The sequence below is a fragment of the Megalops cyprinoides genome, chromosome 18 (assembly GCF_013368585.1).
Source record: "Megalops cyprinoides isolate fMegCyp1 chromosome 18, fMegCyp1.pri, whole genome shotgun sequence".
Classification (NCBI taxonomy): domain Eukaryota; kingdom Metazoa; phylum Chordata; class Actinopteri; order Elopiformes; family Megalopidae; genus Megalops; species Megalops cyprinoides.
The window spans coordinates 7824063-7842303 of record NC_050600.1 but is presented as its reverse complement, the minus strand read 5'-3'; the positions used below and the strand labels follow the sequence as shown (position 1 = coordinate 7842303).

General features: G+C 46.8%; 1 protein-coding gene across 1 annotated transcript in view; it reads right to left on the bottom strand.

The window, feature by feature from the left end:
- Positions 1 to 9228, bottom strand: part of ank2b (ankyrin 2b, neuronal) — a 99807-nt gene extending 90579 nt beyond the window's left edge. Inside the window, exon 1 of the mRNA XM_036550766.1 lies at positions 8776 to 9228. Coding sequence (XP_036406659.1) covers positions 8776 to 8904 — 129 coding nt within the window. The 5' untranslated portion in view covers positions 8905 to 9228. The remainder of the gene's footprint in view (positions 1 to 8775) is intronic.
- Positions 9229 to 18241: the final 9013 nt, after the last annotated feature.

Sequence of the window (18241 nt, the reverse complement as noted above, 5' to 3'; positions counted from 1 at the left end):
GAGCAGACTCAACACTCGTCGTCCTCCATCCGTCCTGTATCTGAAGGGCTTCTGTAACACAGCGCACAGGCACACACGTGTGCACACGAAGACACACAGACCTGCGCACGCTCTCACTCATGTTTCTGTGCCTTTAGTGTGTGCGTGGGTGTGTGTGTGTGTGTGTGTGTGGGTGTATGTGTATATGTAACAGAGAAGGAGAAAGGGAGAGAGTATGAAAAAAGCATAAGCTGAATCTACACTATAAGGAATTGGTTTTCCGCAGTGGAATAAGAGCACATCGATGAGAAATCAATATCGAAGGCCCACGGGACGACTCCCTGCTGTTGTCTGGGCTGCGACTCATAGCCACTATTCTAACCCTCACACCACACAATAGAGTATAAATGCAGCAAAATAAGCTAAGAATGGCAAATTCATGATAATAATGTGCCATTAAATACAGAACACTGTGAAAATAAAGTCAAAGGAATTCAATCCTGCAATGCTATGTTAAAATTTACACTTGGAAATTATTCTTAAACCGTATGGGATGCTTCCACCATGAAGGACGGATGAACAAGTCTTTCCTAACACCACATTATAAGATTCCATACACAGACATTTATTTCCCTTTGATCATCACAGTGATTTTAGCAACAATCTAAATTCCTCTATTATGTCATCATCTGTCCAAATCCCGTCAAAACTACAGCTTCACCAGTGTTGTTGATTTGCACAGATACTACACTTCAGCCAGAGCTACAGCTCCACAAGTGTTCTGGAAATGCAGAAATACATTCCGGGGAACTAATTCTCAGTCAGGATTCTAGAACAGCAGAAAAAAACACACTCTCATCAGAACTACAAACAGCTCCATCAAGGTTGTGGACCTGCAGCGAGATTACATTCTGATCTTTCCGCAGATATAACACGCATGCGGCCTTTGCGATTAGGTACATTCTCTCATTTCTGCTCTGACACATTACGTTGGCTCTGATTGAACATATGTAAGGTCGATTACGTCATTAGTGGCAAATGATGCAGTATTGAAGTGCTATCCTCTGTACTATCCCAGACAAATAACAAACATTGTCATAAGGCAGTGAGACATGCAATACGTACTTTCTCAGTGCAGGAGGGAGAGGCTGGCTTTGAGGATTAAACACCATTAAACAAAGTCACACCTTGGCTAGCACTCACTATTTCACCAAAGCTGAACAGACACCTTTACAAAGTAATATTGAGACTATAATTCTAAATTGATTCAAGAACTTTCAATGACACAGTCTCTTGTTTACAGTAAGGAAGAGGTATCCCTTCATTCGGTATTTTCAGTGACACTACTTTCAGAGACATGCTCCATGTTAATGTTCTCTATGATTACCTTGGTAATTTAGTATGTACTAGTCCGTGATTGTTTTTTTTTTTCATGGTGCCATAGCAGTGAGATTAGACTATAATCCTGAATTTATTAATCCCAGTTCAGCGTTGAACGAGAGATATTTCAGTAAACATGCAGTTTCTTCACGGAGAATGACACACTCAATCCAAAAAGACAGAAGGATGAAGAAAATTTTCAAATGTGAATCTGACTCCTAGATAAGTCTTCGGAAATGAGGGGAAATACAAAAAATATAAAATCATCACAGTAATCTTCCATTTCTAAACAATGCTCTCTTCCATTTCTAAATAATGCATTTTGGACATATATTTGTCATTGAAAGAGTATACTCAAGAGTAAAACATTGTGTGTACATTGCACTGTATACACACTGCATTGTATATCACACTATAATACAGTGGTTGTATAAATATACACTAGTTGTTAATGCAATTTAAATGAGTAAATGTTGAATTATAATTTTTCCCTCTGTAGACAAATAAAGTGTCCTATTTGTGTCTCTGCTTCAGACTGTGGGTATGGTGCTAGCAGGGAGATCATTAGAGGACACTAATGAGAGATGTTTCCCATAACATAGTGCAGCACTGAGCTAAGAGTCAGTTGGAGGCAAGTGAGTGAGGAGGTGTGTGTGTGACCTGTAACCTCTCATTATTAAGATACACTGCGCAACATCTCTTAATAACATTTGCCTTTCCTTTATTATGAACAAACACCGCAACTGGCTAGGGCCTTCTGACCTTGTGTTGTAGTCAAAAACTGGCTAGCCTGCAATTGTCTGCAACAGTACATTCGTATTATATGATGTTAAGCTTGTCCCAGCATTCTTAGCAGAGGGATGGCATTTTTTTTTTGACTTAGAGATTGGTCCAAACACTGTGATAATATAGCCCATTGCACCTTGCTTTGCAAAGGAGTGTTTGTTTGTTATGAGAAAGGACGGGGGTGAGGAATGTTGCACAGGACTGATATGTTGAAGTTGGCCACACACCCTACAGTCTGGAACATGTAATGAACCTTAAGACTCAGAAGTAAAAAAAAAGTTAGAGTTATCAAGATTTATCATGGGCTCTTGCATCATCACTCTGTGGCAGTGTGCTGCCACTTCATCCACTGCAATACAGCTGTCAATAGCACATCATTCCCACACGCCTCAGAGTGAGGTGATCACAGCGAATGGTAAAGGCTGCATGCTGCTCTGTGCCTCCCCTGGGGAACTGGGGGTGGGGTTGTTAATATTTAATGTCCCCGCTGCAGCATACACCCTACTGCTCCCCTAATGCAAGGCTTTCTGGCTCCGGTAGGTCTGTGAGGGAAGCCCAAAGAAAATGTCTGTGCAACGACACCAAAACGCCACACGCTTCTCACACACCATCGGTTAGGCTGCATCCACACATCTGACAATAACGTTCGCATAACGTTGCAAAAGAACCTCTGTATTAGTTACTCAGCACATTGCGTTTCCTCTCCGAACGCCCAGATGTTAGACTCACACATCCTTGTTTTAAAATGCACAGATGAATGTCAGCTTCCACGCACATTCATAAAGCGCTGTGCTAAAGAGAATGTATGTGGACATGATGGAGTACATGTTCCAAACAACTCCTGAAATGATTAAGCAAAGGACTCGGAGGACACATAACTTATGTGTTTTTCTCTGTATTAACGGACTATTTAGCATCCATGCGATTATGCTAATGACTTAATGAATGTAATTTTTGCAAAGAAGAACTATAACTGATGAAGCATAATGACACATGTTGCTTGTATACTCAGGCCCTTTGGGTTACTCCCGTTGAACACGCCTGCCACTCACATAGCTTCCAGAACACCCAGGAATAAATCTGCTGTCTTAGTGTCTGAAAATTTTTGATAAACACATGCTATCGTAGTCAAGGCAACACCTCTCTTATGAAAGGCCTTCAATTAAATACGTAGATTATCTGGCTTTGAATGGATCGCGCTAGTTTACAGCTTTCGTGTGCGCTGCATGCTAAAACAAAGAACATTTCAACCATTTCAATCTTAACCCATACCTTCAATAAATAAAACAAACCTTCAGCCCTGACCCCCAGCAACAAAAAAAAAAAATGAAAAAATAAAAGCTAGTTAACAACATACAGCAGTGTCGACTCAACAGCTGAGGTGAATAACACATGTGTTGTATAAGTCATATCTTAACATACAAAATCCAAAGACATAGACGCAATCAATAATGTACTTGTGCAGAAGCAGCCTCACAACATGAAGCTGGTTGGTGACATCACGCGAGGAAGGACGGAGATCTGTTACACAAGATACTGCTGCCACATGGCGTGAGAGGAAGGGCTCACGCTGACATGAAAGATATCAGCGCAGTGTTTAACAGGTTGTGCCGGAGAGGACGGAGAAAGAGGATATTCTGTTAATTATTTCTGCTGCGCAAACAGTTTTACCCACAGCAACTCAGCTATGCGTCACTGTAGTGTAGTGGTTAAGGGACTATTGTCGCCAGAGGCCTTCCTTCACAGATGGGACACTGCCGTTTATTCCCCTGAGAAAGATGCTTCTGGGAGACAAATCTATACTGTAATGCACGGCTACACTTTTATACGCGCAGTTACCCAGCCCAGATTATGTAGGGGGGACTGCACTGCCAGAGTCCACCGACAACGGGGCTCCATTAACGATTCAAACCCGTGACAGCAGTCAGTGCTGGAAAACATCCAGAGAAGAGACACAGCGGAACATTAGCAAGGGGAAGGCTTTCTTCCTGTCAGATAAAAAGGCTTCAGCTTCAGCCTGTGCCTCAGACTGCCAGTAATATGACGGCGCGTGCGGTGCTGAGCCTCAGTGATGGTGCAGGTTACTGTGCCTTCGGGAGCCAGCCAATGCTCCAGCTCTGTAGCTGAGCGTGCACAGGGTGTCTGCACCTCCATGTTTCCATTAAATGGTATGTGTAGTGAATGCTACGGGCGGGTTAGGGTCAGACACAGGGGTAGAGTGCAGAGCGTCCTGCATGTGCGAAAACATTCTGTAACAGCCCAGTTAAAAGTGTCGGCCATGGAGGAGGAGCTTCAGAGGATGGTCAGCAAACTAAAGGGCGGCTCAAGAACACGAGCCAAGAGCCCAGAGGCAGCCAAAATCACACCCATAAAGAGGAAGGCGCCCTGCATTCTCCACAGGGACTGAGAAACACCATGGTTCCGCCATCTTAATACTAAAATAACAATGACTGTTGCTTTGTTTGGGGAAACTAATCTGAGTCTCAGGGACAGTGATTTCCATGTATTTGCCAGTTTGTTGTCAGTTCTGCAATACGCGGGCACACACACACACACATACACACACACACACTCTTCCTTGGTTCCAATAATGGTGGAGGTACTCAGCAGGGGAGTCTGGAGCTGCTGACCTTCTTCCCTGCTTCAGCCTGCCTTCATTTTCCAGCAAACCCTGCAGTGTAGAGCGAGAGGTACAGCACTCAGAAATGGAGGGGAAGTGGGCCCGGCAGGATGAGAACATCCAAATGCTGGAGCGCAAAGTGCCTGTCCCTCTCCAGAAGTGGAAACCAATCAAACAACCAGACCGGGAAGCCAGGGTGTTTTCCCACTCCATCTTGTTTGGGCTCAGACTGAAAAATGGTGCAGAGACCATCATCTCATATACAAATTGGCGGGGTTTTTCCCATCCTGTCGGACAGATGGACGAGCTTAATCAAACCTTCGGTTACGCAATTAACCGGATGAGATCTCACCCCTTCGGCCAAAATTTTCCATGAGGGCTGGCAGCCCTACTTCGCCACCATCACAGGACACAGGAGTGTCAGGTATCCATTCCTTCCCTGACATGGTAGCGATTGTAGAAGCGATCAATACAGATACATCAATAAATCAAGCCACCAACAGTGACAATGGTGCAGCAGAAATTACCCTGATGTGCTAACAGCTGGAAACTAATACCCACAATTAAACATCGCAAAAACACATACATGTATCACTGTCTCCCTAAAACAGGAAAGTCAGGTACCATAGTACATAATATAGCAGCATGTAGCAACATCATGCCACAGCAGGAGAGTTAATGGTTGTGTTTTGAGATACATAAGACAGGACTGCTAATGGTGCTGTTTCCCAGGGGGCCTTGCTGTGCTGTCACCCCCATCCCGTCATGCGCAGGGCAGGGGCCAACATGCTTCTTCTGTTCTCACTCCTAAGGGCCCTGTTTCCAGGCCCGACTCTTTCTGGCCAACCCGAAAACAAACTGCATGCCCATTATAGCAACGGAAAACCCATTTGCTAAAACCCCTGACTCTATTTTCACCTTCAAAAATCTCATTGTCAAAATAAACACATCCAGTCATAAAGGCCTGATTTGAAATGTCCCAACGTGAAAGGAACAGGCTCTCTTTATACACCTGTTCTCATTATCGTTATCAGCCCACACAGAGCTGATAACACATTTTCAGGGGATGCTGATGGATATGAGATGGAAATGCTCTGGAGGGGGGGGAAACGACTTCTCATGTAACTTAAAAAGGCGAGGTCCGTGCACAACATATTGATCTTACAAACCAGCGAACACAAGCGCACTTCATATTAAACTGTATAACGACGTGTACTGATTTGGAGAATTGTGGACAACGCTTCAGGAATACGAAACAGTGCACATAAATGAGATTTTCAAATTTAAGGGTTCGCGTTAAGATTCCAGGACGCTGATGGCCCATCAGAACACCCCGCCTCCTGAGCGAGCCTTTTCCCGACAGGCACTGGGGGGAATGCAAACTTGCTCTGTGGACGCGTCCCTCGCATTCGCAAGCACCCTGCTGCGCGCTGACACACTCATCCGCACAGTGCGGATAGGCTAGCCGATGGCGCAGAGAGTGACTCCAGCCTATCCGGATGCGACGCGGATCAGGTAATCTGCGCAATCCTTGCCCGCCCAGCATTGATCCGCATGCGCGACAGAATCGTCTCCACCAACGCGGAGTGAAACCGCTTCGAGCTCACCAAGCCGCGACCATGGATACCAATGCTCGCCGTTCTAATCTGCAGTCTGCATTAGGACCTGGCTGCTGCCGGGGGCTGGTGAAGCGGAAGGCGTGGCTGGGCGAACAGTGAAACCCTTGGCAGACACTGTGCACCAAAGGGGATAATATCTTCCCCCAGGCCAGTGCTGTGGCTATTATGGCGCTTAAAAAAAAACATTTCCCGTACTGTAGGTTACGTAATGGCAGATTACCCAGACGCTGTGCACTTGGAATAAATAACATGCTGCATTAAAATGAAATCGGCAGAGATTAGGGATGGGAGAACCTTCAGTGCTGATGCCACCGGTTCACAATCCTCGTCCTCCCTAAAAAAAAAATCCCAGTCTATCTACTCTCATATGACATGTTGAAATGAGGATAACATCTTCGCTTATTCTGTTGCAAAAGTCTAGACTTCCTTCAAATCATGATTTGAGTATTTTCTTTTGTTTAGGACCTGTGGGACCTTTTACATGTCGGACATATGATTTGCTTTCCCCACCACATCTGGCACTTCCAGATACTGGCCTCACAGCCCAGTAATCCCAGTGCTAATCTCCACCACAAAATCCACAGCAGCATTATGCTGTTGTAGGGCAAACTGTCATACTGTCAAATACAATGCTAAAACTATTGATCTAGTGATGTTTTTTTGGAAGATCTTTTTAAAGACCCAAAATGTGAAAAATAAAACAATCTGCATGCACTCCTGGCATTATGTCTGTATCAGTCCGAAATGCTGGAGAAAAAGGAAAATTACCCACCCAAGAACAACAATGTCATTATGTTTTCTCCTGTACAACAAATACACAACAAAACTGGGCAGTATTATGAACGTATGTGGCAATCTATACACAAAGTCACTGGAAATGAAAAATATACAGAAAATAAACCTGCTTGAAATTTTCATCTACATTACACTTGTATGTTTAGAGTTGCGGATTTGAAAAGAGGCCTTCTACTTATTGTTTCTTCGAAATCTCCAAGGGAACAGAACATAAAGAGGCAGACAGCAAGCTATGACGCCTCTATACTGTGCGTGCTTATTTCCAAAGCCCGTGCAGAGGAGATTTACATACAGGGATCAGAAGAACCTAAAGAGAGCTAAAGCCCCTGCCAAGTCAAGTCAATGAGCATACATACATCTGGAGCTGCATACTCCTTCACACAGTGAACACTCTGTTGAACACTCTGCCTCCAACCCCCTGTCTCAAACAACATCCGGCAGGGACCGGATACCTGCCATCTCACCAACCACCCGCCCCCCGCCATGACTGCGAAAGTACCTCCCCACTCCCCCCTTCTCTCAGGACGGTCGGGGACGGCAGTCGGGGGCGGCAGTTGGGGGGCAGCAGGCGGACCCCGCTGCGAGGGCTTTCCCCTCGGCGTGCGCCGAGCGCAGAGGAAATGACAGCAGCAGCTTGCAGTCAGCAGACGCAGGCAGACCCCCGTGTGCCGCGTGTGCTTCCACTGCACGCTCTGCCGCAGTAAAACACCAAGGGTAACACCGGGGGGGGGACCGGGATCTGATGGAATGATGGGCCTGCCGTGGGGACAGGGGGCACTGCCACGCCTGGCACAGCACCAGCAGAGACATTTAAGGGACCTTGACAATGAGACGGGTGCCAGACTTAGAGGACGAGCCGCACCTGGAGAGGTGCCACGGTTTAACAGCATCTCAGGCAGATGGGATGTGCAATGGAGGGCCGGGGGGGGGGGCAGCACTGTGACAGGCATTCCTGATAGAGGCCTGCAGAGTGGAGAGGGGCAGGCAGTGGAGGTGGGAGGTGGAGGTGACACTGGAGATGAAGACTCAGAGGTGTAGACAAATGAAACGGTGCTGGTGGTGTGGAGGTGGTGTAGGTGAACATGTTGTAGGCGGGGAAAGATGGTAGTGATTTTGTAGGGGGCAGGGATTAGGAGGTGGTGGCTATGACATTTGACAGTTGTGGTGAAGCTGGAGCCAGAACTCCATGGTGGTGAGATGCTACTTTTTGTTGGTTGGAGAGCGTGCGGATGTAACTCAGTGGTGGTGATGAAGGTGGAGGTTAAACTCAATGGTGATGGTGAAGGTGGAGGTTGGACTTAGTGGTGATGAAGGAGGAGGTAAGTCTCAGTGGTGATGAAGGTGGAGGCAAGACTTGATGGTGATTACAGTGGAGGTGGAACCTCATGATGGTGAAGGTGCAGGTGGAATTGATGGCAGTGATGAGGGTGGAGTTTAGACACAATGGTGATGGTGAAGATGGAGGTGAGACTCAATGGTGATGGTGAAAGTGGAGGTGGGACTTGATGGCGACGCAGGTGGAAGTTAGACTGGACGGCAGCCGGGTGACCGGCTGAGCAGCTTGGGGGGGGGGGGGCAGCGATTGAATCCTCATACCTTGCGTCTGCGCTCCGCTCTCTCGCGGGACCTCCTCCTCCTCTCCCGGGCTTTCTCTAGCGCCTTGAGATCGGCCGGCTGCTCCATCTCCCCCCGGGCTTTCTTAATGCTCGCTGCGGCGTGAGCCATGTTTCAGCAGAACCCCCCAGAGCCACGCGGCTCAGCGCACGAAATAAAAAAAAAAAACACTACGGGCTTAACGAAGACAATCCCAGCAGGTGACTTTCCGCCAAGGGCAGAGGCGAGATGGAAGTCCCGGCAAAGCGGAGAGGCAGCGGTGGTGGCGGGTTTGGCTGTCAGCAGTACCGGCAGCAGCGGCACTCTCCTCTCTCCCACAGTGGTAACGGTCTGCAGAGCTGATCCAGTCCAGCCCTGGCTCCCGTCTCCCGCAAATGCTGCGTCTGAGGTGCGAGCATGTGTGTGTGTGTGTGTGTGTGTGTGTGGCAGTGGGAGGGAGAGAGAGAGAGAGAGAGAGAGAGAGAGAGAGAGAGAGAGGAGGGGAGGGGGATGGATCTGATGCTAGTAGAGAGCGAAATGGAGAGAGAGGCAGGGAGGGAGAGAGAGAGAGAGAGAGAGAGAGATAGAGGCAGAGAGGGAGAGAAAGACAGAGAGGCAGAGACAGAGAGAGAGAGAAAGCAATGGACTCTCCCCGCCTCAGATGCACAGACAGCAGATTCTCTGTGAGGCAGCGAGGCTTTGGGTCTGGGAGTCTTCCGGCATCGCGGTCAGAGCTCAGAGACGCCGACTTCCCCGCAAATCACGCCGAAGGAGAGGAGATGAGAAGGAAGGGGCCTGTTGGGAGCAGGAGCGCAGGCTGGTCGTGTGTCCTCCGAGCGCGAGGAGGAAGACACCACGCAAGCAGAACGGATGGGGGGGAGGGAGGGACACGGAACGTTACGCGCAGCTTCCCAGCCTCCCCAGCGCAAAGTGGTGCAGTCTGACTTCATGATTCTCCTGCTGCTGCTCTCTCTCCGCCACAGCACACAATCATTTCTTCCTTTTATTTTTTTCTTAAATATTACATCCTGCCTTCTGTGAGAAAGTAATAATAAAAAAAAAAAAACGGTCCCACCCACGCACATCACACAGCAGGTGCACTTCAAACACACTGCACCTGCAAGCAAGGATTCGGCTCCAAGGCAGGCTACCTGCCCCTCAGTACACCAGTCAAAGGTGTGTGTGTGTGTGTGTGTGTGTGTGTGTTGAGTGTGAGTGTGCATGAGACTGTGCGTGTCCAACTGTGGTCAAAAGAATTACAGTCCAGAAAAATCAAAAACAATACACAGATTGGCAGCTGCCGAACACCGAGTGTGAATATTTTTGCGCTTGCTGACGCGGCTACGTGATCTGTGAGCATGTGTGGAGCACATGTGTGTGGATACTGTTGCCCCTGTTTCACACCCCCATGTGTGTGCGTGTGTGTGCTCACAGGCTCCTGTACTGGGGCAGCAGTGCTGAACATATTGTCCCTGTGCCTGCCAGGAGTGCCAGCTGTACCTACTACCAACTGGCACCCAGTCTGGCCCAAGCCTGACACCTAGAACTGCTCAACGAGAGAGAGAGAGAGAGAGAGATACAAAGAGAAAGGGATAGAGAGGGAGCAATAGAGAGAGAGAGAGAGAGAAAGAGAGGACAGTCAGAGTGATATACAAAGAGACAGGTGTAGAGAGGGAAAGATAGAGAGAGACAGAGAGAGAGGAAGCAAGAGAGAGAGAGAGACAGTCAAAATGATACACAGAGAAAGAGATGGGGAGAGAAAGCGAGGACAGTCAGAGTGATATACAAAGAGAAGGGTATATAAATATACATATATACAGAGAGAGACAGAGAGAGCGAGAGCTCTCGAGAGGGAGCGAGAGGGAGCAAAGCGAGAGGGAGCAAAGTAGAGGAATGAGAGCCGTTCAGTAATGTGTGTTAAATCAGGTGTCTCTCCTCTCCTGCTCTGAGCCAGGAACAGGCATGGGAGCAGTGAGCGGTATCAATAATGCATCGTTCCTGTCTTGGCAGGAGGAGGGGGGGGGGAGGGAGAAGGGGCAGGAAAACAGCAGCACATGAGGAGCAGAAATCCCGGCCATGGTAACCCCCCCCCCCCCCCCCCCCCCCATTAAAGATGTCTACAGCCCCCCTGCTGGAGCAAACTCTAATCCCTTCTCTCTGCAGAGGAAAAAAAAACCTGCATTTCCCAGAATGCATCGCTCTCCGGCACACACTCCCCAGTAAACACAGGGCCAATCGAGATCGAGCCTTGCAGTTTTCCTCAGGTGGCCAGGAGAATGTGATTTGTCCTCTAACCGTAAATAAGCTGCGCCACAATGTGAGCTTCATCAAAGCAAAAAAAAAGAAACATTGCGTAAAAAGCAGATAAATGGAAAAATGTACATGTAAGAAGATAAGAGGATAAGCAAAGCTTAGTTTTAGCTTACTGACTCTACAAAGGCTTACATATTAATTAAAATGCTGAGTATGATTTTATTCATCTTTAAAAGGAGAAAGGAAATGATCACTGCACATATTAGAGTCATTAAAAATGATGAGAATCTAGACTCCCGCTTAAGGTGTGTCACTTACATACCTCTCAGTGTCCGAATAATATATACATTATAAAATAATTAGTCCAAAAATTAATCTTCCTACAAGCTGAGCACAATGTCTCAGATGCATAATACATTACTTATAAAACAAGGTGAGGCAAAGTCCAAGCGCTGGTGTGGATTCCTACACCAAGTACAATGTTAGCACAGATAGAAAATGAAGATGACGATGGTCATGATGAAGATGATGACTGTGATGATGATAATGATGATGATGATGATCAAAACAGAAAGAACCCTCAGGTGCAGAGGCTGATAGACTGGTTTGGAGTGGTTTAAAAACATATTCATGCCTCTGCGATCAGCAATTAACACTAAGACGATTAACGTCAAGAGCGTTCACACATCAACACTCTTCAGGTTCTGGATTAAAATCCACAACTGCTCCTCTGGTGCTTTTGGTGTGACTCAGACGCCGGGCAAACTCTACCGGGTGGGAACTGCAACTGCTTACTCTGCCGGGAGCATTCTGGGTCCTCGCCCTTCGTTAGCACAAGGAATCTGCTGCATCTTCAGGGAGAATTTATATCTATATATGCCAGTTTACTGCAGGTGACTTTTATTTCATCGTCAGGAGGGACAGTGGGCACCATAATTAAACCCTTTGGACTGAGCCCCACTCTGGGGGCCTAGCAGACACTTTAACCACAAGGCCACTAAACCGGATGGACGTTAGGACACGACTCCAGACGGAGACCTGATGCCCCCCTGCCCCATTTCCCTCATGGGCCTCCGGAGGACAGACAGGCAACCGGTTGCCATGGCAGCTGTCGGTGTTTTCATTACGTTATGCCCTCCCAATTACATTTAGCGGCTCCAGCAAAGCTGAACGCACTAATCCTGCAATGCAGAATAGAGCACACATTCCCTTAATTGCCTAAATGGATGACCCTGACTGGTAGATGGCATGTATAGTCCAAACCAGCTTTGATTCGGCGACATATTTATGCGTGTCTTCAGTCAGTTAATTAACATTACATTTTCATTATGTCACTACAGAGAAATCATGGATCACATCCACAACTGTCAATTTACAGGTGAAAATGGTGAGTACTCTTATTGCCTCTATTACTTAAAACTGCATTAATATTGTGTCTTCATTTGGACACAGAAGCTGCCAATGAAAAATATTTAACAGAGTGGTAATAACAACAACCATTCTACAGAGGACATGGTGCCATTACACTGGACAATTTAATACATGAAGCGCAACACCGGATGGCTTTAAAAATGCAGTATATGAACTGCTCTGGGAAAAACAGGTTGCACAAATGGATAACGTTTAAATCGTAATGATGTAAGTCACTGTGGGGTAGAGTGCTGGGGGGGGTTAAGCAACAGCAAACAATAGGATGTGATGTAAGCCATAAGCTGTGCTATTTTCAGCACCACGGACAGGGCTCCAGATAGCAGAGAGACCACACCCGTCTAACCCATGGAAGCTCTGGGTTTCTTTAAATGTTAATCAAAAAGGTCATTTTGATGAACGCATATCTTTGCTTATCTTCCACACCCAGAGGCCTGATGGGACAAGGGGTGGGGGGGAGAGATTAACATTAGGAATCAAGAAGGACGCATACTGCTCCAGTGGACCCTTCCACCCCTTCCTCAGGTGAGAGTGGTACATTCCACTACTGAGCCACTACCATTATAATTTCTCCAGAGGGCTACTGCTCCACAGTAACCCCCCTGCTGTCACCATAACCTGTCGAATCAGACGGCGGGGCTGTTCACGAAAATCTAATTCTGTTCACCTGCCAGCTCGACAAGATTCTGCCCCGCTGTGCCAAGCCTTTCCCCCTTGGGGGGGTGCCACGGCAACATCTGATCACGTGACCCCCAAGGAGATCGATCCGCTCTGGAGCATTCTGGGGCTGCCACCAGCAGCAGACTCACCTCCAGCTCTGACTGTAGGAAAACAGAACCGATTATCAATCAGCATTGATCCAGACATCCACGGGATCAGCAAGGGCACGTCTGTGCAGCAGGACCACTAACAGGCCTGTGATGGATCAATGGAAGCTCATTTATATCCAGCCTGGTACTATGTATGATCCTGAGGGAACAGTGTGAAATACAGACTGGCACTTTCTTTACGATCCCTAGAACATGGTGGAATATACAGCCTGGCACTTTCTTTACGATCCCGAGGACATGATGTAAATATACAGCCTGGCACTTTCTTTATGATGCCTAGGACACAGTGTAAATATACAGCCTGGTACTTTCTTTACGATCCCTGGGGGATGGTGTAAAATACAGACTGGCACTTTGTACATGATCCCCGCACAACGGCTTTATATAATGTCAGACAATTTGGAAGTGACACCTACTGAACAGTTTTATGTCTAAGTTGGCACTATGTACACTATTGGTGGGGGATTTTTGTTGTACAACCTGGCAACCTGTAGAGAATGTCTGTACAGCTTGGCATTTTGTGTACAATCCACTATGATGGGTGAATATCATGCTAGCAAATTTGTATGTATAAAGGTTGTTGCCGTCCTGCTCTAAGCTTCTGTACCCCTGCCACGTACGGCCACAGAGAAAAAAACAAAATGGCAGGATGTCACGGAGCGTGTCCTCTGATAACTGCTCATCGCAGGTAAACTGGAACAAAAGCTCACTCTCTGCACCTCTCAGATCATCCGCATAAAACACACACCCCTGCAAAACCTGCTCATACCTACCAGGTGCGGTCTGTTTTCCCTAACCGTGACGAACCCGGCAAGACTCTGTGACTCACGCCAAAGAGCCGGCACATCAGCCGCGGTGCGCCGGCTACGGCTCTGTTTGCGGGCACATCGCAATGCGGTGTGGCTGCTTATGCCATAACCGTACCGCAGATCAGAAGTGTGCCGAGCTGCCTGGCTATCTCATCGGCTACCTCAGCATCGCTTCCATGCAGTGCCATCTGCTGGCTGCTTTGATTCCTGCTCACAAGATGGCCTGAAAAAAAATAACTCCGACCTGACGAACAGGACCAAATAAAATGCCTGCAGTTCAGAACCATGATTAGGCAGTATCTGCTATATAGTGTGTGTGTGTGTAAGACTCAATAAATGATGCTGATCAGACCTCGTCTGGAAAAAGTTTACTATAAAAATCACTGATCACTGATGATGATCCTACAGCCTAGGAGCACTTTGCATCAAAGCAGAGAATTCAAAGATGCAAAAGCCCACATTTCAGTTCAGAAACGTACAGACAGACAAGCAACTCGCAGACCATTTATTCCCATATATGATCTGAAACGGGTTTACAATGACATGCTTAAAAATGTATTACTAAAGAAACATGTTAGCAAATTTTTAAGACATATTCATAAATGAAGAAATGCTCTATCCAAACCGACACTATTCCTTACATATGCAAAAAACACAATAAAAGAAAAGGACGAAAAAGTGTTTGTAACTGCACCAAATCAGCCAGTGTGACTGCTGACAGCACACGGCAGAATTCTGATTGCATCGCATATCAGCCGCCACCTCGCAGTCGATATTCATAAATCACATTTTCTATTCAGTGTTTGAAGGTGGGGGGGGGGGGGGGGGGGGTAAACCCATAAAAACACATCTACAGCATCAATTTAAAAGCAATGGGGCTCTTCCACACGTGAGCGCTCACATGCGCACATGCACACACGCACATACACAGGCTCAGACACATCTGGCCAATAGATGTCATTAAAGAGCCATAAAAGAGAGAGAGAAGGAGGGTATATCACAGAGGCACTTCTGTGTAGCTTATCCCCAAACAGGCAGCAATGCACAGCACTGGCTAGGGCTCTGCTCAAAAACAATGATGATGTTATTTTCAGTCCAGAAGAGAACAGAAGAGAAGAGTCCAGAAGGCAGAAGAGTGTAGCTGTACTGCACTCCTAGACAATGGTACTTCCTCTGCGTCATCCATGTCAACTTCAATTTAGACTCCTGAGGTCCCTATGAAGATATCAACGAAACAAATCAGGAGATAAAACTGACATAAACATAAGTTGGTGACCGGTGATGGACAAAGTTTGTCTGAGAAGGGGCCGGGGGGGGGGGGGGGGGGGGGGGGGGGGTAACAAGGAACTATGTGGCTCAGAAATAATCTCTGGGATACAGCACATCTCCTTTCCTATGGGTAACATCCATATGTGTCCAATGTCAAATCAGAGTAGGGTGTGTGATGCCTCTATACTGGTCCTTTCTGACCCACACAAGCAGTAATAAGGATTCAGCTGGTAAATCTACCCTGGGTACTTAATCCCCAAATCCAGCCTAAGAGTGCAAGGCCAGATGGCTTTCCATTTCGCACAGAGAGCATAATTCAATCATGCTGCTACAGCACGAGAACTTACAAGAACATTGCAGGGAGTAGGAGATGCAATTACTTCAAAGGGGAGGAGAACACCCCCCCCCCCCCCCCCCCATCCACCCATCATCAGCACCTACCCCACACCCCCACACCACACATACACACATACACACACACACACACACACACACACACGTGCACACAGTATCTGAGCTCAGAACTGTGGACACCCTGCTACATCTCCCTTCCAGAATTCATCTCCAAATACTACAGTCTCAGTCATTTGTAATTAATATTCTATGTTGTATGTACTGTGTGTGTGTGTGTGTGTGTAGTCTGCAGAGTGGACATGTAAGTCTTTGAGAATGAGAATGGGGGTGTGAGTGCAAGTGTATGTTTGGGGTTTTTCTGTGGAGGGGTAGCGGGGGTGTCTTGGTTTTCCTGATGTGGGAGTGTTAGATATTAACCCTTCCTCTCCTCCATGCAACAGTGTGATTCCTTTTACATGCAGGTGGTATTCCCTTGCTGGGAAGGGTTAAAGCCATACATCATGCAACCATTTACAGACCAAAGATGTTACAGCAAGGGCCTCTTGTGTTGAGTTGGCACACAAATTTGCCATTTCTCCGAACCAACAGCGTACAAGAAGAACAGGTCAGGTCTCATTACACCTCCAATTTCCAAAGAGCAGGCAGGAGTAGTGATCTCACCCACCCCTCGTTAAATGGACCCTGTGATTGCACATTCAGGAGGAATAAAAAGAGGGAGCCCTGTCCAAGACAACATAAGAGATGTTCCCTGTTCAGCCTCATCACTCTTTGATTCCTTGATTTTGAGTGTCATCAGGGGATCGACAGGACTACACTTACTTCTCACAAACATATGTGCGTTTTCTGTAGTTTCTCATTACTCTCAAGAGAAATACCGCTTTTATGACAGCTCACTTTATTTAAGTGTTGGATCAAAGTTGGATCCTATCATTTTTCCCCACAACCACCACCCCTCCAGGTGACTCCCTTTCTGTTGCCAGGGCATCAACACTCTGCTGCAACTGACATTAGTTCCCATTAAGTGGGAAACGCAAAGTGCTCTGACTTATCATTTATTTAAAAATTTCTGCATCAAATAAAATTTGATTGACAGAGATTGTGAGGTCATCAGCTCCTGATTCCAGCTCTGACTGTTCCCCGCTGCTGGGGGGGGGGGGGTCATTAGTCTGAAGGAGGTGCATCTGCTGCATTCCACATCCAAAGCCCAGAGGAGACATCAAGCGTGATGGCTGTGATGTTCATTAACCTGTGTCAGGGAGAGATCGGACTGCGTTGAGGAGTTGTGGTCAATAATTACACACAGCAAAGACTTAAATGCTTCAGAATACTGGGTTTCTGTCTTTAGCAGTGAAAATTATGCTATTCTGTTAACAGTATTAACTAAATGAAGTCGGGCCACGGGTGCATGAATCGCATAGATAACAAAGGAGTGGAGTTTCTAAATGGTGGCAAAGCCAAAAAGAAGTATAACTGTTTAATGCAAGTACATTTTTAATTAGGGAAAATGTTTTGCAATTGATAAACCTAAAATATTAAAATGTTTTGGCATGATTTCTTAATCTGTGAAAATCATATTATTCTGTTGGCTCTAAGATCTTTATATTCTTATATCTCTGAGCCGTCACAGGTTTACTAATTCGAAGAGCAGTGTTAAGGGCAGCAGAGTAGAGCAGTGTTCAGGACAGCAATGTGGAGCAGTGGTCAGAGCAGCAGTGCTATGAGGCTGTCAGGGTGGCAGAGGCATTGTGGTCAAGGTCGTAAAATGCGGAAATGGTCATAACCAGCAACGTGGTCAGAGCCCTACATAATCTAATGGAGCGATATAAATAGCTCGAGTTAACACAGCTGCGGATGACGAGCTATAATTACAGAACTACTGAGATTGATCGTGATAACTGCCTTCTTATTGGGGCTGTTCCTTTTGTCCTGGGTGTGCTTTTAAGCAGCCACAGAGCAGAGGAGATGCATCCTCCTGTGTGTGATTCATACGGCAGCATATGCTGGCAGCACAGGCCCCTGAGGCCTGCCACAGCTAAGCAGGTACCCTGTGGTTTGGATGACATGACAGCACATCGCCGGATCGGTGAAAAGCCCCGAACGGGCGAGCAGCTTCTGAAAATAAATCGCGTTAGCTTTCAGAGAGAGGGATGAAAGGAAGGCAAAGTACAAAGAGGGAAGCTTTGGGTGTTGCCCTACAGCTCTGAACTCTGTTATGCTACGTTCCAGCTTTGTTTCCGCTCCGTCCTTAGCTTGGCGATCACTGACCCGACTAGGGTAGAAAAGTACCCATGGACCAACACATGGATCTGCCTCAGAGTCCCTCCAGCTACACCATTTTGGTATGGTCTCACTTGGTATGTGTCATTTATAGCTGTCATGAATGAATTACTGCAGGTTAACGTTGGTTCAGTAGCCTGAAGCTAAAAGGACATTTAAAGCCAAAGCTAGACGTGTACCTGACACAGTTATAGGAAAAAACAGAAACAGGGCCACAGGGAAAAGCAGGGACAATGATACAGACATTAG